Here is a 20464-nt window from a genome sequence, read left to right on the forward strand (position 1 = left end):
AAATATCGCCTGTTACTTTCTCTCCTCTTATTCTCTCCATTTTTTCCTTTGTAACTTATCACCTCCTGAAATTACGTCCTTTACCTACTTGTGTATGTGCTTCCTGTATTGCCCCCGTTCTTATCTGTATTTGTTGTAAGCTCCGTGTGGAGACAGGGCCTGGGTTTGGCTCACCACTGCATCCCGGGCCCAGCACAGACCCTGGCGCATCGGAGGAAACCCTTTTTGAATAAAAGAATGGAAGAACGAGTGGGGTGAGAACCTGGGCTCCGTCACACAGCCACCTCCGCGCCATTTTCCCAGGAGGAAGGAAACCAAGGGACTTTAGTAAAAGAACCAAGTTTACTTCCGTTTAAGGCAAATTCCACACAGAGACCGTCTCAGACACAGGCACAGGACCAGACAGCGTAGAAACACCACCATCATGCATGACGGGAAGGGAGCGGCGTCGGGCAGCAGACGGGTGGGGCCTGGTCTCCACCCAGGCACACGACGTTCAGTGGGCTGAGGAGCCCCATGCGGCAGGAGGGACTGGCATGCATGACCTGCTTCCCTGTGGGGAAAGGCTGGGCGGCTGGGCGGGCCCAAGGGTGAGATCACCTTCCTCGCCTTTCCCGCACGGCAGGGGCAGGGGTGGGGGCGGGGCGGGGCTCGGAGGCCAGAGCCCAAGGCTGAAGGACTGGTGTGATGATGGGATAGAACAGGGTGATCCTCAAGCCAAGTCGGCCTGGGGTAAGGGGTGCACTGGTGGGGAGTGGGATGGGGGAAGCTGGGCGTGGGATGAATGGACTCTCAGGGCCTCAGAGCCGAAGGTGACCCCGGACCATCTGGTCAGCCCCCTTGCCTTACAGATGTGGAAACCGAGACCCAGAAGGCAGAGGCCCTTTTGTGTGGGCTCTCAGAGTGGGCAGGGCTTGAACCCAGGACTCCCGGCTCCTATCCCAGTGGGATAAAGATGCAGTGTGGGAGAGCCAGGGCTGGGCTGCTCCTTGCCCAGGCCTCTAGGTGGGCAGCAGGGAAGTGGACACCAAAGACCCTAGGCAACCTGGGGGGGGGAGGGGGGGGCGCTGGAGCCAGGAGCCAGCTGTGGGGCCTGTGGGCCCACACACCAGGGAGGGTCCGTGGATCTGTGTGTCTAGACCCAGGGCCACCCTGGGCTTGAGAGGCTCCAGGAAAAACTCTGTGCCTGCAAAGCCCCCATTCCTGGCCTGTCACGTGGCCTCTAGTCCACCATGACAGCCTGCTCTTCACGGGGCTTGCTGCAGGGCGGCCCTGCCGGCAAGGGCTCCAGGGAGGGGGCACATGTTCAGGCATCTCTGCCAACCCATCAGCCTCCTGCAGTTCACTGGAAACAGGGATACTGGGGTGGAGGTCAGGGTTCAGGTAGAGGAGTAGACAGCAAAGGAGGAGGAGAGGAAGAGGGGGCTTGCAGGGAGAAGCCAAGCCCAGGCTGCTGGGCCACCTAGGAGCAGATGGGATTGTCCAGGTGGGCTGAGGGGGACCCCAATTATCCTGATTGTTAACAACTTCCTGGCTCGGCTAGATCCAGTGTCAGGGGAAGACGAGAAGAGCAGGGGCCCGGAGTCCCACCTCACCATCTGCACCCGCCCGCTCCCTGGGTCTGGGCCCTAACTGAGGCCCCGCCCTCTGCCCGGCTCCCAGGCACACGGGTTCCAAAGGCTGGGCAGGATTGTAGTGGGGGTCTAGGGACCCTGCCTACCCTTCTACTGGCCTCCCCAGCCACCTGCCACGGGCCAGGCTCAGTTGTGTGTGTGCAGGGGGGAGGCAGGGGGCGTGCAGGCTGGAGACTGTGGGGGTGAGCTCGCCGAGGCCTCAGGCGGGGGGCGTGGGCGGATGCCCTGCGTCTTCATGTAGGACACCAGCTGGTCCGGGATCTCGGCCAGCACGTCGCGGGCCAGGCGCGCCATGCTCAGCACGTGGTTGCCCGTGCGGTCCACGTAGTCCCTGAAGGGCACGAACTGTCCGGCGGGGAAGGCAGGGTCAGGCAAGGTCTCCTCCTGGGGTCCTGTCCCGCTCCTCACCAGCCTCTGCCCACCTCACTCCAGCCTGCCACCGTGGGGAATGCACTGAGGACACCGTCCTCAAGTCACTACTGTTTCATTCATTCAAATACTCATTGAGCACTGCTCCTCGCCAGGAGACACCACTGGACCCGATTCCTTGGTCTCTGAGGTCTTGGCACCAAGCACTGAGCGGGCACGCGGGAAATGCTGAATGAGTCCCCTGGCCCCGGACTGAATGGGGCCCTGCAGCTGCCTCCGTCTCTCAGGACAGAGCCCTCTGTCTCTCCGGCCTGTCTCTCCTCTCTCGTCAGGTCAGGCCCTCAGGCTTCCTCCCGGGGGTGGGGGGGTGGGGGGGTGGGGGGGTGGGGGTCCCCTCCCAGGGTCTCAGGCTCACTCCAGCCTCCAGATCGCCCTTGCTCCGGTTTCTAGCCCCTATCTGGTCTCCACACCCGGAATGACCCTCCCACACTCCCACTGTTCTGAATCCAGGGAGAGTGAAGAATGTGCTTTTGATTCGGACTCCCCAGAGCAGTGGGACTCCGCAGGAGGTGCCAGGGGGGTACGCCTGCCTGCCTGCTGAGGGGCCTCTGAGGCTTGACTGGACAGGGATGCCCCGAGGACCAGGTAGAGGAGTAGACAGCAAAGGAGGAGGAGAGGAGGAAGGGGGCTTGCAGGGGGCAGGCCCAGCCCAGGCTGCTGGGCCACCTAGGAGCAGATGGGACTGTATGCTCATGCCATCTGTATCCTCCGTGGAGGTGTTAAGACACTGATTCAATCAGCCAGGCAGTGCTGCTTCCTGGAGAGGGGAGACCTAACTCTCACCGGGAGGGCAGCCCAGCAAAAAGCAACGGGAGGCGCAAGTCACAGGTGTCTGTGCCACAGGGACAGCAGAGGCCCGGGGCTCAGGGCGCACTGGCCGGGGCAGCAGCAGGGTGGGGCTCAGACAGGCGAGAGTGGTCCAGTGCAGAGAGCTGTGGCCTGAGGACAGGCCAGGGCTCCCAGTGCCTCCTCGCGCCCCCAAGGCCCTTTCCAGAAAAGTCCCAGGCAGGGAGTATGAGGTCAGCTGGGCCAGAGGGGCAGGCAGGGCCGGGCTTCACCTGGACAATGTCCCGCTCGGCCAGCTTCCCGCGGGAGGAGATCCGCACGTCGTCCCCGTCCAGCTCCACCATGGCTGTGGGGGGGGGGGCAGGCCCGGGGGCGGGGCTGGCGGTGAGCCTGGTGGGACAGCGCGCCTGGCCCCCGACTCCAGGCCCATCCAAGGCAGCGACCCTCAGACCAGACCCCCATGTTCGAGGTAGACGGGGACACTGAGGCCAGGAGGATCCGGGGAGCCCACCGCTGGGTCTCTGACGTGGAGCCCAGCCTCCAGCTCCCCCACCATCCCCCGGTCAGGGGGTTGGAGGAGGGAAGAGTGACTCAGGACGCGGGCGTGACTGGGTTGGCACTCCTCTGTACACACAAACGCTGCTGCCGGTGACCCAGACGATCACGCCACCCAGGTGTGAGTGAGTGCTCACTCTTTGGGGCAGGGCCACTCCCATGGGCCTGAAGCCACTGGGGGAGCAGCGGGGAGGGGCGGGAGACTCACCGTCGAACTCCGCCTGGCCCACGCCGATGATGATGATGGACATGGGCAGTTTGGCAGCCTGTGAGACAGCAGGGGACGGCGGGTGTTCGGGACCCAGCCGGGGGGCCGTGAAAAGGAAGAGGGGGTCGTGGACAGGGACACAGGGTGGATCAGAGAAGACAGTCAGGAGGAAGGAGGGAGGAGGAGACACAGAGAGAAACACAGGGGAGAAGGAGAGAGGGCAACACGGACCCAGGACCCAGGGACACAGACCCAGAGACACGGGACCCAGGGACACAGGACCCAGGGACCCAGAAATCGGCTCCAGAGGAACAGCAGGCGGAGAAGGAGGGAGGCAGAGGGGAAGTGGGCCACAGGCCTGCTTCCACCAGACGTCCCATCCCTCCTCTGCCCCTTGGCCTCCGTCACATGGGACATCCTTTGTGAGGGTCTGGAGGGAAGGCCACCTGTGGCTGGGACCCCTGACACCGGGAGACCACCCCGTGGTGGGAGCCACATGCCTGGACCTCCCACCTTCTCGGCCTGGCCAGATGAGGCTGGGGTCTCAGAGCCAGTTAATGAGGAAGCCGGAGGGGGCTGGAGGGAGTGGACCACCCAGTGTGACTAAGAGGTGGGTAGGAGCTCACTGGTGGGATCAGTGCCCCCAGCCCCACGGCCAGCCCTCTGGATCCTGCAGCCAGAAGCCAGGAGTGGTCCCCCACAGAGGGCAGGGAGAGGAGAAGCCAGGCCCAAGCGTTTCTCTAAAGGAGCAGGAAGTCGCACCCTCCCGGGTTCTGGGTCCTCCCCCCCCCACCCCCCCACCCCGTGGAGCTCACGTTGACGATGGCCTCCTTGGTCTGCGCCATGTCCGAGATGACCCCGTCGGTGATGATGAGCAGCACATAGTACTGGGAGCCATCCTGCACCTCAGCCGCATTCCTGGGGGCCGGGGCAGAGGCTCAGGTCTGGGGGGCTCTGGGTATGCCCCCCCCAAACACACAGGGCCCTTAACACCTCGGTGGGGACAGCTCTTCGGATGGAGTGGGTCTCTTTAGGGTCAGGGTTCCCTGAGAGGCGAGTCTGTGGGAAGAGATACTTCTTCCCACCTTCCTGAGGGGACAGGTGTGGAGACAAACACCCGGGAGCTGCTGGGATGGGGGTCTAGCGCCCCGGCCCCCACCTGGCCACGTGGGTGACCACGGGGGCGAAGTTGGTGGGCCCGTAGAGCTGCACGGTGCGCAGGCTGTGGTGGTAGGCCTCCAGGATGCCGTCGATGCCGCAGCACGAGGGGTTCTCCTGGTTGCCGTTCTGGGGGCAGAACAGGGAGACTGAGCCCAGGATGGGAGAAGGGGTGGGGCCGTGGGCAGCCGGGAGTCAGAGGGAGCGGAATCAGGAGGCGGAGGGCAGCAGGCCTGGGCTCTCTTGCGCTCTTCTCTGCCGGGGGTGGGGGGGGGGTGGACAGGGGAGGAGAACCACCCTGAAGAGCAGGGTCCAGACCTGCCCCTCCCCCGCACCTCCTCAGGGAAGGCCCCCCCACCCCACCCAGCGCTGGCTGGGAAGTGACTGCAGAGTCTGAGCAGCTCAGGAAGGACCAGGGCTGAGCCACCCTCCTGCGTCCTGTGCCCACCACAGTGCCCGGCACTCACAGGACGTGGGGGAGATTCGCCATGAGTGGGCCCGTGCCCTGGCCACGGCAGAGAGGCAGAGGGGTGGCCTGAGGAGCCATCCCCACGGGGCCCCCACCCCAGCACCAACTCAGGGAGTTCCCGCATCACCAGCAGCTAGCTGCCCGCCCCCAAACCACACCCCCGTCCTGAGTTCTGGGGCCTCGGCGGACAGCGCAGCCGTGTGCCCACTCCACCTCCACCCGGGTCTTGCCAGGAAAAGGAGGCCGGAGCCCACGGTAGGTGGCTTCAGACACGGGTGGGAGCTCTTTGTGAGCAAGGTGGGGAGTGGGTTTCTAGAGGCCCTGATGAAAAACCCCTACACACAACAGGCAGCCCCCCCCAAAGGCTGTACCCTAAGTCCCTGGCAGGGAAGATGGGACATGCCCCCCACCTCAGGCTTGTCAGCATCTCCCCCCCAGCCTGGCCGGCCCTCAGCCCTCTCTCCGGGGACTGCCTACCAGCGGGAACTCGTGGGACACCCTGCCGTCGGGGGGCAGCTTGGCTCCGAACCCCAGGGCGGGAAACATCTTGTCGCTGTCGTAGTGTTGGATGATCTCCCCAACGGCGGTCAGCGCCAGCGCGTAGGCGTTCATCTGGTAGGGGCTCATGTAGTGCAGGGACGTGGACTGCGAGGGGTTCCCTGTGACGTGACACAGGACGTGGGACGTTTGCCGGCCTGCACACTCCAAGCCAGGATCAGAAGGAGGTGTCCGAAGGCACCCCTTTCACTTGTGGATCCTTGACGCCAGTCTGTCTTCCCGCACACTCCGTCCTTGAGCAAAGCCTGGTTGCTGCTAAACCTTCATCATCCGCCCAGAGCCCCGCCCACCTCCGCCTCCTCGGTGACCACCGCCCCCCCCTCTCCTGCGGGTCAGCAGCAGTGTCCTCACTGCCCTCTCTGCGTCCGCCCGCCCCCCACCCCGCTGCCGTCCACACGGGGCACCCTGGCCAGAGCGCGCCCGCCCGGCAGCCCTCAGGCAGCCCCGTGACACCCCTCCTCGGCTCAGAAGGTTCTGAGGCTCCCGTCCCACTGGAATCAACCCCGAATCCTTACGAGGCCCCGCATGACCCGGCCTCCAAGTACCGGTCCTCATCGCCACCACCGCCCCCGTCACTCACTCAGCCACCTCATGACCTCGGCAATGGCGGGCTGTTCCCTCTGCTCTGGGATGCTTTGCCGCAGGGGTACACATGGCTTGCTCCCCCACCTCTTCGGGTTTCTACTCAAGCGTTGCTTTCTTGGCGTGGTCTTCCCTGAGCAGCCCCCTGGAAGTCCCCCAGTCCTCCCTGTCCCTCTTCCTCACTCGATTATTCTCCACAGCCCTCGTCACCACGAGTACCGTCCGTATCTTACTTACAGACTAATGAGAGGCAGTGAAGCACAGCTGCCAAGGGACCAGTCCCGTCTCTACCTCCCCTAGCTGTGCGATCTTGTGTAAGAAATCCCTTAACCTCTCAGCCTCAGTCTCCTCATCTGTAGGACGGGGATACTAATAGTCCCCACCTCGTAGGATTGTTGCGGGGATCAAACAGGTGCCATTACCGTATCTCTCGTCATTATTTTAATCACTGAGGCCCCTCCCCCCTCTGACATCCTACCACTCTATCTATGGCGCTGCGGGCTTCCGACACACGTGTGGAACAGCATGCCTGGCACCTTCTGATTGGCACAAAAATGGGCACCGAGCGCGCTAATGCGGGCCCAGACTCCAAAGAACAGTAGTGATGTTTCTAACAGTAAAGTGTGGCACTGATTGCTCCTGGAGACTCAGTGACAGCGATGTTGGAGGAGGTCGGAGGAGGGAGGAGACAGGAGCCGGCCCAGCGAGGGAGAGGACGGGGCTCCTGGGCTGCGAGCCCCCCTCGCTGAGGGCCACAGCGTCCCATCCCGGCTCCAGGTCTCCCCTCCAGCCTGTGGGCTCTCCATGACCCAGAGTAGCACTGTCCTATCCCCCAGGGAGACACCCCAGGGTGTCCTCAAGAGCAAGGCTGTGGCGCAGGGCCCAGACCTGTCCGTGACTATGGTTCTGCCTTCGGCTGTCCAGGCCTAAGCACCACATCCTGGGCAAGGATGAAGCCACAGAGCCTGGGAGACCTGGCTGCCAGCCGGGGCCAGCCACCCCATAGCCCTGAAAAGCCTCCCCTCCCCCATCCAACTCCTCTGCCCATCCCCTCACTCACCATTGGAGGCAGTGAAATCGATGGCCACTGTGAAGTTGATCTGGGTTCTGGAAGAGGGAGAACAGCAGGGGTGTTACCTGGACAGTGGCAGGGCTATGGAGAGGGCCAGAAGGACTGGACGGGACTGGGGAGCCCGGCTCCCACCCAGCCCCTGCCCAGCCTTGGGGAAGCCCCTCGTCTCCTTCCATCTGGAGCACTGGGGGAGTCATGCCCCCCACGCCCACCCCCAGAGGACTGCTGTCCGCATCACAAGAGCCAGGCAGTGGGAGGATGATGCTCTGGGTGGGCAAGGGGTAGCATTACTTATTTGCTCCCCAAACCCTGTCTCTGGGCCCACCTGGGTCCAGGGAAGTAAGAGTCTCACTGTATTGCAGGCTCAAATTTGGAGTCTGACTCAGGGTTCAAACTTATTTGACAACAAAAGGAAAGACAAAGAGACATTGCTCGTCTCCTGAGGGAAAAACAAAACACCGCCCACGAAGTTTAAGTCTTGGCCCAAAATCGAACCTGAATCTGACTGAGCCTTCAGAGCTGTCTGCCAGTGGTTTACAGGAGATGCAAGGGACAGAGGAACACGTGAAATGACATTGCGGGGGATGCGGCCAGTAAAAGGGCCACCCCGGGACTTAGAGTACCCCATCTCCTGTAGATCCACTGAACCAGAGGTCCTCTGAGGGCGCAGGAAGCTGTCTTACCCAACCCTTCAGATGGGGGGGGGCGGAGGGGCGCGGAGAGAACCAATAGCCATAAAGAGAATGAAGAGACCAATCAACCAACTGCAGTCCAGGGGTGGGCAAAAGTAGGTTCATGGTTGTGAGTCTGTGAACGTTGATTCTGGAATTATTATTTGTGAATTATTGTATTATTCATTTGCTTACAGCTATAAACCGACTTTTGCCCACCCCCTTGAATATAACTCTTGCCTGGTTTTCTGCTTCAAATAAGCCAATTAAAAAACTTTGTGACTCAGCTGGGGAAATCTGAGCCCCAGCCAGATATTTGGTATTGAGGACCTTCCCTTTCAGCTTTTAGGCGCGATTATGGTACTGTACTTGGTTCTGTTTGACAAAGAGTCCATATAGTTTAGGCAGACACTCGGAAGTGAGGAAATAGGTCTAAGATGTGCTTCCCCAGCGCAAGGAAGGCAGAGTGTGTGGAACAAGGCTGGCCACAGAGCTGGTAAGCGCTGCATCTGTGGGAAGGGCACCTGGGGGTTCATTCTATCGTCTCTCCACCTTTGCACGGGGTGGGGATTTTTCCACAATAAGAAGTTAGGTTTTGAGGCTTCAGGCTCAGGGTTGAAACTGCTGAGGGCCCGGCTGCGCCAGGTTCTGTGCTCGGTACTGACAGAACAAAGCCAACACGACGTGAGCCCCTGAGAAAGCTAGTCTGATGGTTCTCACACCGACTGAGCACGGTCACCAGGGCACCACTCCCAGGAGTTCCGCTGGTCTGAGCTGAACCTAGAACTCACCTGGGACCCCGAGGAGGGTTTCTGGGATCACACTTGGGGACACGGTTCTGCTGGTTCAGAGTTGGGGCCAGGGATGATGTAAGACAAGGCAGGGCTCACCTCACCTGCATTTAGCAGGAAGTGCCTACCAGAAACCACAAGCCTCCCTCAACCTGATCACAGCTGAGCTGCTGCTCATGGACCCTTCATGCCCCCAGGAAGGGTGGAGGACATGGGTAGCAGGAGACCCAAGCTCGAGTCTCCTGGCCAGAGGCAGTTCTCCCTACACTTCTTCCTCCTGGTCTGCTGCCTGGGGGCAGCGCCTCCAGTGGACTCGGAGCCACAATATGGCAAGAGCCTGGGGCCCTGAATGACTGTGTGGAACATCTCCCTGCCCATCCCTGCCACCCCAAGAATGAAAAATTCAGCCTTTATTTGTATTAAACCTTGAGCTTGGGGGATTATTTGTTATACAGCCTATTTGTCTGCTGTTCAGGTCACCTCTCACTGTGGAGTAGACAGACTGTGTCCTCGTGAGACACTGGGAGACACTGGGAGGGGAAGAGCCCAGCTCTCCGGGCTGCCCTTGGGAAGGTGGTTCTGGTCTGCAGGACTACAGCTGAGGGGACAGGCAGGCCTTCCTCCTTAGGTAGACTTAACCCCACTCTGGGTTCTGAAATGACTCCGGGAAGGAAGGGGTTGGAAAGCAGGTAGTCCTGTGGGAAAGTTCCTCGGGGCAGGCTCACTTCTCCTGCCTAAGCGCACAGCAGGGTAGCACGCACCAGGCTGCGGCGCCCAGCCCCGCCCCTCCCCCACCCTCCAGGTGCGCGGGGGAGGGAGGCCAGGGAGGCGAGGGTCCCTAGACAGATGTCTCCATCAGCTGCCTGCCTGGACACGCAGGCCGCGCTCTCGCTGCCTGGAGCCAGCCTCTCCCTCAGGTTCCCCAGAGAGTGTGAGGAAGGCGTGGGGCGGGTGGGGGCGGGGAGAGCCGCCGGCTGCAGTGTCCTAACTTGCCCCCCGTAGTACTCCGGGCGCCAGCTTCGTGGCGGCCGCCTGTGAGGCTCCTTCTCCGGGGGGCGTCACAGAGCCCAGCCCTCTCCCTCAGCAGGCTCCCTCTGCGTCCCCCCCACCCCCCTGGGCCGCTGCCAGGCAGGCAGGGACGTTCATGACTGTGGGGGAAACACGGCATGTGGTGACAGAAGGTACCCTGCCACGGGCTAGGCGTGTGGCCTCCAGGAAAGTCATGTAAAACGAAGATCCTCCTGACCCTGCCCACTGTCTTCTGTATTTTGGGGGGTATTATGCAAATGAGAAGGATAACTAGGATGAGGCTGATGGTAAATTACCAGGCAGTATGGAATGTTAGGGGTGGCAGCTGAACGCAGGGAGGACACAGCAGCGGTTTGGATGGGGGCGGGGAACAGGGGCAGCGTCGGGAGGGAGTGGGCTCAGGAGGGGCAGAGGGCAGGGACCGGGACCTCTGAGTGACTGCGGCCAGGGTGCGTGCTCTGCCCAACCTTGGGGCTGTGGGTTCGAGGCCACAGGGGGCTGTACCACGGGAGAGTGATGTGGCTTCCCAGGCCCTAACTTCCCCTCTGCCCTGGAGAGCCAGGCAGCCGAGTGCCCACTTGGCTGGGATGAGGCTTTGGCAGCTGCCTGGCCTGTCTCCTTTCCAGACAGGTGCAGTCACTCACCTGCCTGCACCTGTGGGCTCTTGGCTACCCACACCCTGACCTGGCACCTGTCCTTGGCAAAGTCAGGCTCTTTCTCCGCGAGCTGCTGGCTGCAGCCTCTGGGCTTCGCTGGCTGCGAGGGCCTGGGCGCCGAAACCTCAGGCTTTTCCTGCCCCTGAAACTCGTGTTTGACCAACTGCTGGTGCCGGGAGGGCCCCCGCCCACTCCCTTCTCTCCTGCCCTGCGTCTGTCTCTGCTGCCACTGGGCTGGTGAATCACTGCCCCCCAGACGAACCAGAGGTATCAGGAGCTCAGAGCAGGAATGAATTTTTAAATTCACCAACCTCCAATCTCTGGTGTTTGGAGGAGGAAACTGATTCCCAGGGAGGGAAAGGGGCCCGACCAGAGTCATGCAGCAAATTCAGGGCAGAGAGGCCTCACGACTCCCCATCTGTCCGGGCTCTTTCCGCCGCCTCCCTCAGCCCTTGCTCCGCTTTGTCATGAGTTCCTACCACCTCCGAGTCTCATCTCCTCAGGGGAACCTGCCGTGACCCCTGCCCCCCCCCCAGGCCTAGCAGCGCCCTCTGTATGCAGGTCAGGCTCCAGGGACACGCAGGGCTGTCTGAACTGGACGCTGGGGCTGTGCAGAGCCCAGGATCACAGACTGCAGCGGGGGCCTCCGAGAGGCCTAGGCAGGGCAGGAGCTGCTCCCGCGGGCGTGTGAGGCCCCTTCCCTCTCCCTGCGGCCACAGAACCCGGGTTGCAGCTCTTCTCACCCTCCTTTGATGTAGTCGAGAAACGTGCACTCAGACTCCACAGCGAAGGAAAGCAGCGTGACCTTGAAAACAGAAGGGAGCTGGGTCAGCGGGAGCACGCAGCCCGCGCCCGGCAGCACGCGGTGTCCAGGGCTCGCAACGACCCTGGGGAGTGCTATGACGATCCCCACTTTATCCCCAAGGAGACTGAGGCTCAAAAAGGCGAAGCAATGTGCACAAGGACACTTGTCAGCGCGTGGCCAAGTGAGACGGGGACCAGGGTCGGTCTGCCTACCGGGCCTGTGCTTTTGACCTCACTGCCAAACTGCATCCTGCAAGGACCCTGTCTGTCACTGAGCATAGAGGCCCAAGCCAAGGGCATGAGTCTCCCCTAAGCAGACACCCGTGTGGAGCGCTGAGGGCCAGAGGGGTCTTCCTGGCACAGGCCTAACAACCTGCCACGCTGCCAAGCGGCACACAACTCATCCTGCTCCCTGGTCGGCACTTATCTCAAACCTTTCTTGTCCACCCCCCTCCCTCAGGTGTCTCTCAGCCTCCACCCCCAGACCCAAGACCCTCATTAAGCAGCCTGTCCTCTCCCCAGAGGTAACTGACCACCCGGGACCCCCTCTTCTGAGCAGAGGCCTCTTGACCTATGCCTGCTGGCGGCATTGGCATCAGCTTCGCCAAGACAGGCCGCTGCCTGGCAGCTCATTATAATGATAATTTAGGATCATGGAGACAAGTGAAAGCCCGGCAGCCGAAACCAATTAAATGAGGCAAGATTGGGGCAGGGGACCTTTTACCTGCACCACAGAGCTCCACGCTAGGACGTGGGCAGCTCCCTACCAGTACAGATTCAGCCGTCTCTATCCACTCACTAGGTGGGCTGGGCAAGGCCTCTGCTTGGCAAAGCCCAGGAACTACCAGCTCCAAAAGGGGGCGGGGGCCCTGTGAGTGCCTGGCTGGGCCTCAGAGATCCCTCCCCCCACCCCTGCCCCCTGTGGCTACGACATGAGACTCTTGTATAGAGCCTCCTTTCACTGGGAACAGACTACTGCAGTGCCTCTGAACTGATAATCATTAGATGTTTTGAGGAGCTTTTAAAACACCTCGCAGCCTGGGTGAGGTCCTCAAACCAATTACGTCAGAGTTTCTGGGGTAGGGCTCTGGCCCAGGATCTTTTTTTAGCTCCTCACAGGAGTCTCACCTGCAGCCAGACTTGAACCCCAGTCGGGCCCTGGGATGTAGTAACTCCCTATCTTGCCTGGCCGTATGGATTCAACCAGGGGCTTGCTGCTCAAACTGTGGTCCTTGGACCAGCATGGTCAGACTCATAGGAATGCTGGTTAAAAAAAAAATTTTTTTTTAAACACAGATTCTTGCTATTTTAACAGGGTGCCCAGGACACTCTGCACATAGTAAGGCATGGGAAGCACTAAACACAGGTGGCTAGACCCCGGCCTGGAGCCCTAGGGAACTGGCCTGGGCATCTGTATTTTAATAAGCATACCGGATGCTGAGTGTGTTTTTTAAGGTGAAGATTAGGAAATGCCGCAGCAAAGGACAGTCAGGAGACCTGGGCCCAGCCCTGCTCTGTCCCTAACTCACTGTGTGACCTAAGGCAAGTCACATCACCTCTCTGGGCCTCAGTTTCTTGATCTCTAAAGTAAGAAAGTTGGACCAGATCAGTGGTTTTCAAGCGTTGTTGTTGTTGTTTTTCCAACTGTACAGCTGACATTTCTAAGTCAGGGTGGTTGCTGCCTCCCCTAGAGGCACTTGGGAAAGTGTGGGAGAATTCTGGGGGTCTCACAATCACTGCGGCTCTGCTCTCAGCTATGGGCCAGGGCCAGAAGTGCTAAGAACCCCACAAGGTAAGGGGACATCCTATGAGATGAAGAAAGATCGTGCCTGAAACACTGACGGCATCCCCACCGAGAAACACTGCAGCTTTGGACAAGGAAATACGTACTGCTCCAAGCCTATCTGGGACACAGTTACACCCAGAGAAGCGGGGCTTAGCCCAGCCCGCTCCGAATGAGCAGACTCCGTGGCTTCCAGCCTGTGTCTTCCTGCATCCCCCAGGCGTCTGTCATAGTCACCCTGTGCAATAAGCAGGGCAGGGATGACTTATCAGCCCCATCTTATAAGTGGAGAAAATGAGGTTCCTCAGAGGAACCCCAGAGCCCCCCTGACTACGACCGCCTCTGGATCTGGAGTCGCAGTCTGCCTGACTCAAAAGACTAAGTTTGGCTGTATCAGCTGATGGAGCTATGGACCTCTGAGAGGGGCGGGGCATGACAGGTATGGACTTGGGTATGTCTGCACTGCAAAAACACTGGCTTGTTCTATAAATGCTTTGTGGGCTCTACCTCAGGGCCTTTGCCCATGCTGATCCTACTAGAATTCTCTTTCCCCAGTATCCTCCATCTCTGCTCCCTCACTTTCTTTGAATCTTCGCTCACCTTCTCAGAGAAGCATTCCTTGTCTATTTTATATAAAACAGTAGCTTTGTCCCTGGCATTCCCTAACCCTCAGCCTTATTTTACTTCTTCCCACAGCACTCATGACCACCTGACACACATAGGTGTATGTGTGTATATATACTTGTTTTTTGTTTCCTCCCAAGAGAATATAAATGCCAGCAGGGCAAGGATTTCCATTTGTTGAATAACTGAAGATGAGTCCCCAGAAGCCACTGGGCCGGTGGAATCCCAGGAGGGTTCAGCAGGATGCCAGTCAAGCAGGGGCAGTGCCCGCAGCCGCTGCATGCCCCTGCAGCTCGGAACTGAACAGTAGCGCCGACTGCCATCTCTACACTTTCTAGCTCTGGGACCTTAGTTGAGTCACTTCCCTACTGCCTTGGTTTCCTCTTTGATGACAAGGGGATGATATCAGCTGCCCCTCCAGGAAACAACCTGTGAAAAGCACCTAAATTGGGAATTTCCGAGAGTAAAGTCCCCATAAATGCTACTCCTTTTCCTCTTCCTGCAGGAAGCCCCAGGGGAGTGTCTCTCTGGGACTTCCCATCCTGCATCACAGAGCCTGTGGTGATATAGCGCTGACACACCGCCTACCCCCTCTCCGCACTTGCTCCAGCGGCGGCCCCACCCCTCTCCACCCTCAGCTCTCCGGGTCTGGTTCCCACGGCCTGCCGGCTGCCTGCCGGCAGCCAGCCGGGGCGTGCAGACACCCCTGACTCCTGACACCAGACCTAGCTTGGAGTGTTTATGCCCTGCTGCGGGTGGGGGGTGGGGGGTGGGGGGGTGGCTACTCACAGTGCCAGAATTCACATATTTCTTTTTCTTCATTTTCTTTTTTGGGTTTATCACCTGCAGGGAAAACCAGTTACCAGATATGAAGGAGGTTTCCAAACAGGCAGGTCTGGGCCCCTGGGGTTCCCACCACACTGGGTGTGGCCCAGACCCCAGAGTGGGCTGAGATAATCGGGGGTCCCGGAAAGGAGGGTCCAGGGGGATCTTGTGAGAGGCTGGTATTTAGATTTAGACAACTGGGCTCCCTGAGTGGACCTAGTGTCTTATAAGCAAACACACCAAGGAAAATATTTACCTAACCTTCTTTGCCACTGCTCCCCAAACACGCCCTCCACGCTAGGCAGCCAGGGGAGGCTTGGTGTGGCAAAGGGGCCTTGTCCGTGCCTGCCCCATGAGCCAGCTCAGGCTGCTCCCTCACCTGGAACACTCCCCCTCTGCCGCCCCCACCCCCTAACCCTCCCTGCTCCTCCCTGGAGATCCCGCCTTAGGGCTCCCCCCCACCCCCCACACTGCAGTTAGAACCTTCGTAACTATTTTTCACGTGCAAGCTTTCCTCCCAAACCAGACCTGTCATCAGAGAATATATCACAGCACCAGCTGGGCATAGAGTAGGTGCTAAAAACACAACAACAACGACATACTTCTTGGTGAGTTAACTCAGAGATCTCAACTGGGGGCGACCCCCCTTCCCTCCGGATGCATTTAACATCATCTGGAAGTATTTTTGGTTGTCATGGCTGGCAAAGTAGGTAGAGACAAGGGATGCTGCGATCCTACAACACCCAGGACAGCTCCCTGCAACACGGACTCACTGAGTCTGAGATGCCAGGGGTGCTGAGGCTGAGGACCTGCACTGGTGAGAAGGACCACCTTGCCCTGGGGGTCCCCCGCCAACGGGCCTATCACAGGTACTACATTTGTCCTCTGATCTGAGCCTCACCAGCTCTTCAATTTTTCTGCTAATGCCTGCGGGTCATTAGCAGAGGTCTCTTCTGTCTGAGTGACAAGTGATCCACTTCTGAAGGTCAGGAAAGCAAGGCACAGAGACACCAAGTGTGTTGCCTAAGGTCACACAGCTGGTCTGGGTAGTGACAGAATTAGAAACCAGGCTCCTGCGCTTGGGCCACCTTATTAACAGCTACAAACACAGTCCTTCACCAGTATTATGGGGTGAGGGTGGGGGTACCGGTTCCTCTCCTCCAGAATCTTTACTCCAGCTGGAGGAAGACGATATGTCCTCGGGAGAGGTGACAAAGGTCACCAAGAAAGGGGAGTCAGAAATGTGAAGGGAGCTGTTAGAAGGAAGGACCATTCTGGGTGGGAGCATCAGCGAGGCCCCCGGAGTAGGAGGGACCAAGGGCAGATGCGGAGGGACAGGAAGGATGTGGACATGAAGAGCTGGTTGGCCAGACGAGACACTGGAGGGAAGGGAACAGGGCCAGAGTCCAGCTTGACTGCAGAACCACAGGGTGGAAGAGAGTAAGCGGGCTGGGCCGGCTGCAGGAGAACCTCGGGTGCTACTTTAAATGTCTGAACACCACGCAGCAGCTAGTAGGAAACTCGGATGGCCGCTGGGCTGGCCAGGGACAAGATCTCAACAGGCTCTAGGAGGCTGGGGCCTGGCGGAGGTGAGGACGCAGGGAGGAGGAGGTACTTCTACTGGGGATGTGTTGTCCAGTATGGCCACCTCATGGCTGTGTGACCTTAGGCAAGTTACTTAACCTTCCTGTGCCTTAGCTTTCTCATCTGCAAGATAGGAATAAAAAGTACCTAGCTCATCAAAGGTGTGGGGATCCAATGGGTCAATACAAGCCAAATGCTTAGGACAGAGCCTAGGATGTAGTCAGCACTCTCTGTATGTGTCAGCTGCTAACTTTCTTCTTCTTATTATTATTGCTACTTACTACCACCGCCAGCAGTCCAGGTGACGGGTAGTGAGGGCTTCTGAGTGTTGGAACAGGTACTAAGCTATGGCAATGCAGAATTGCCAAGAAGTGAGGACAGTGTGGCCGTGGGGGTGGGAGAGAGGGAGGGGTCGGGCGACCAGGTGGACCCAGAGGGAAGGAAGAGCTGGATCTGGGGCACAGGTGGGAGGGCTGCCAGCCTAGCCGTGCAGGTGCCAAGTGAGAGTCCGGAGGAAGAAGCTCAGAGCAACCTGGAACCTTCCACAGGTGTGAGAGCCGCCCAGGGGACACGAGTTCCCCAGACACACTTGTGGGAAAGCGCTCGCTAGGCAAGGCATTAAGATGAGGCAGCTCCAACGCTGCACCGTGCCTCAGTTTCCCAATCTGTCCCAGGAGGTTGTGGAACTTTTAGAACTGAGTGCCTCTCAAACGTTTATGCCAAAGCAGCCCCCGCCCCCCTCCGCAGGGGGAAATAAACAGGGACTCCCAGTGATCTGGGCGTCGCCCACAGACCTGGCCACAAGCACATCGCTTTGAAGTCTTCTGTGTTGTCTTTAAATTAGCCAGTATTACACATTTCCACTCTCTAATTATAACTGTTTTAATATTAAAGCAATGTTTTGTTCTCAGATCTTCAGGCGAAGTGGCACTGGAGAGACGCCCTGTTTATCCTGAGGTTTCACGCGCTCCCCTGCACGCATCCCCACCCCCTCCTACCAGCCGCTCCGCCCTAAGGAGCTGCACCCTCCCCGAGGTTCCATGCGGAGGACGAGCGCCCCCTAGGGGTCAGGCCGGCCCCTCCCAACTCCTAGGCAGCAATCCCCCTAAGCCTAGTCTTCTCCCTCTGCGTACACCCAGAGTCCTTAGGGTCCCCAGGGCCGGTTTGTGGGGGGATCTTCCCTCCTGTACCAGGGGAAGGGGCATGGAGTGGCTCCGAAGGGACCGGGAGCTGCTCTGGCTCTGGGGATACAAGAGTAAGACACCGCCCCGACCCAGGGGCAGCGCCTGTGTGAATGAAACCACAGAGTGCTAAGCCAGCACGCAGGTTTAAGGAGCCTCAGATGGCACCGCTGGGCTGAAAGTGGGGTGGGCAGAGGGCAGGGCTGGGGCCAGACCCCAGGGGCCTCGTAGGGCGGATAGGTGCATCTGTTTACACAGCCCCTGTGTGAAACATGGGCTGAGGTGGTGGGCGGAATGTACCACCGGGTTTGAAGCCGGGCAGCCAGGTGCTCAGGCGACCGTTTTGGAGAAACGCTCAGATCTCGGAAGCTAAGCAGGGTCGGCCTGGGTAGTACTTGGATGGGAGACACGCTCAGGTTACTGAGCGGAGGGCCTGCAAGAAGTGGGAAGGCCATCGCGGGAGATGACCAGGGTGGGGGGGTGGGGGGGTGGGAATGAAGGCACAAATGTCAGGATATCCTGGTAGTAGAAGCAGCGTGCTGTCGTGGATGGCAGGGGAGGGCACCATCATCAAGGATGGCTCCCCAGGTGCTGCGGCCCCCAGGACGATGGCACGGGCCGGCCGGGGGGCGGGAACGGCTGCGGGGAGACTTTAGCCAGTGCATTCAGCTTGGGAAGACCAACTCTGAGGAGTGGGCATCCAAGTCAGACCCCCAGGGCGAGGCCAGGGCCCAGAACAAGGGGCTCCCCTGGCCGAAGCCTGTTTTCTCCTCAGGACTGCAAGGAAGGCATCCGTGTGGCACTCCCCACGGTGCAAGTCCTGCCCCACAGCTGCCCGAGTCTAATTCCTTTTCTGCCTGAAGGCATTTTGATGTGAAGACAGCTCTCTGGCTTCCCAGAGCTGCAGTTTCTCTTGTCGATGACAAGGGAGCAGGGATCCGTGACCAAGAAGACAAGTCAGTCCAACCTTTCTGCGTTCGCCTGAGAGACCAGGGCCTCTTCTGGTCTGTCAAGCACCGTTAGAGGCCAAACTCCAAGAGATCTGACCCCTTCCCTAAAAAAAATCTCCGTGAAGAAGGCCAGAGACAGAGCCTGCTTCTCTCTGCCTGGGTGGGGCCACAAGACAGCCCTTTCCTTTGTCGATGCACGGAACAAAGCAATTACCTGGGAAGAATTCAAAGCAATTTACCCACGCCCCATCTTCACAATGGCCTTGTTCAACTGAATTCCGTGTGTGGATGTCTAATGAGCACCTCCTGTGTGCCCAGCCGTGCCCAGACCAACATGAAGAGAGGCAGCCAGGAGGGCTGCCACCTGCCCCTGGGGGAGCTGCAGTCTAGTAGGAACAGAAGACTTGCCCACTGGGGACACAGATCCTGAGTGAGAGATGGGAAGGATGGGGGGAGGGGTTTGGGCTCAGAGATGGGAGGCAAAGCCAGCTCTTCAACCTCACCGGCCGCCGAGAGGGTGCTAACGTGAGGCTAGAGCCCGTCTGTGGGATGGCTGGGAAACGTAAGTCCCCCGGCTCACAGGAGCTCCACACCGGACAACGGAAGACGGCACCAACGTCCTGCCCCCTCGGGCCCGGCACGCTCTAGGACCACAGAGTCAGGCTGTGAGCCCAGGTCGCGACAGGAAGGGACGCCAGCCTGGGAGCAGGAGCTGAGCCCCAGCTGGAAGGTGGGGGACACTCCAGAGGGAGCACGCACACCAGCGGAGGGTCCGCCGCAGAAACCGTCCTTTGAGGGCAAACACCATTATCTCCAGAGAGACTGGCTGCCTTGTCCAAGGTTCTCCTGGCCTAGACGGAGGTATCCTGACTCCTGTTCGAGATTCTCCTTCCAGAAAAGGCCCTAAATCTGTTCTAATGGAAGGCAGAGGGCCATTTTAAACTCAGGAAACTCCTGTTTCAGGCCTGGAACCTTCTGAGACCCGCCCCCGCTTCCTGCCCTATCCCCACTTCTACCCCGCACCTTGTCGGAAGTACTTTCTTTGGGAGGCACCGTAACAATCCACCTAGGTTGTTCGCCTCTGGATTCTGCCGCTTACAGAAACACGTCTTTGGGCAAGTTCCTTAGCTTCTCTGAGACTCGGTCTCCTTAACTGTAGAATGGGACGATCCCACCCACCTCACAGAAGAACCTGCAGAACCCCTAGCCCTGCACGTGGCTCCCTGGGGCTCTCAGCGACTGGGAGCTCTGCGCCATCGCCATCGGAGCAAACCCCAGGCTTCGCGCGGCCGCCTCACCTCGTAGATGTTGAATTGGCTCTGCCCGCGGGCCAGCTCCCTGTAGCTGGTGGTGAACTCCCCGATGAAGTCATGGCTGCAAAGGAAGGCTGCCGCTGAGCCCATGAGGCCCAGGCTACGCTTTGCCTCTGCCTCTGCTCCCCCCCACCCCCTCCGGGCTCCCAGGCCTGCCCAGGCCTCTTCTCCAGGGGCCCACGCCAGCAGAGAGGAGTCCAGACTCCTGGGAGGAGTCCAGTCTCGCCCAACGGAGCAAAAACCCAACGGTCAAGTTGCAGGGGCTCTGGAGAAGGGGACCCATTTCTACTTGGACTCTTGTTTGAACAAACCAGCTGCAAAAGGAATTTTGTGGACAACCGGAGAAATTTGAATATGAAATGAGCTTTAGAGGGTATTCAAGAATCACTGTTCAAAGTGTCAGGTGTGATAACGGTATTCATAGTTATGCAGAAAATGCCCTTATTTTTCAGACGTTTCTAATGAGATATTTAGAGATAAAAGTGCCACGATGTCTATAATTTAAGCGACATCGACAAAACACAGATAAAGCAAATATGACAACACGGAACACGCTACATTTGGAGGGGAGAGCTTAAAAGTGTTCACTAAGCTCTTCTCTCTACTTTTCTGTGTATTTGACATTTTTCGGATAACGTGTTTTTTTTTGAGAAGACAATTAGCGCCACGTCCACCAACCAGGCCACGGGGGATGTTTCCTGCAGTGTCGGCACCTTCCTGGGCTCTGCCTGTGTTTACGGGCTATGCAGCAAAGCCTATTCCAAAGCAGAACTCCCCCCTCCCCGGCGGTTGGCTGCCTTTG

The 20464-nt window shown here is 59.2% G+C and overlaps 1 protein-coding gene across 3 annotated transcripts in view; it reads right to left on the reverse strand.

Annotated features, from left to right (window-relative positions):
* Positions 1-352: 352 nt before the first annotated feature.
* CPNE5 (copine 5) overlaps positions 353-20464 on the reverse strand; it is a 97896-nt gene continuing 77784 nt past the window's right edge. For 2 of the 3 annotated variants that reach the window (XM_066237848.1, XM_066237757.1), the window contains 10 exons: positions 19648-19723; positions 14599-14652; positions 11342-11403; positions 7440-7486; positions 5717-5898; positions 4772-4899; positions 4428-4530; positions 3613-3670; positions 3122-3195; positions 353-1979 (listed from right to left, as the gene is read on the reverse strand). In XM_066237848.1, the coding sequence (XP_066093945.1) occupies positions 1761-1979; positions 3122-3195; positions 3613-3670; positions 4428-4530; positions 4772-4899; positions 5717-5898; positions 7440-7486; positions 11342-11403; positions 14599-14652; positions 19648-19723 (1003 nt within the window). In that variant the 3' untranslated portion in view covers positions 353-1760. Of the gene's footprint in view, positions 1980-3121; positions 3196-3612; positions 3671-4427; positions 4531-4771; positions 4900-5716; positions 5899-7439; positions 7487-10586; positions 10649-11341; positions 11404-14598; positions 14653-19647; positions 19724-20464 lie in introns of those variants that run through there. The other variant, XM_066237941.1, reaches the window with a different exon arrangement.

This window comes from Saccopteryx bilineata, chromosome 1, assembly GCF_036850765.1.
Source record: "Saccopteryx bilineata isolate mSacBil1 chromosome 1, mSacBil1_pri_phased_curated, whole genome shotgun sequence".
NCBI classification, from domain to species: Eukaryota; Metazoa; Chordata; class Mammalia; order Chiroptera; family Emballonuridae; genus Saccopteryx; species Saccopteryx bilineata.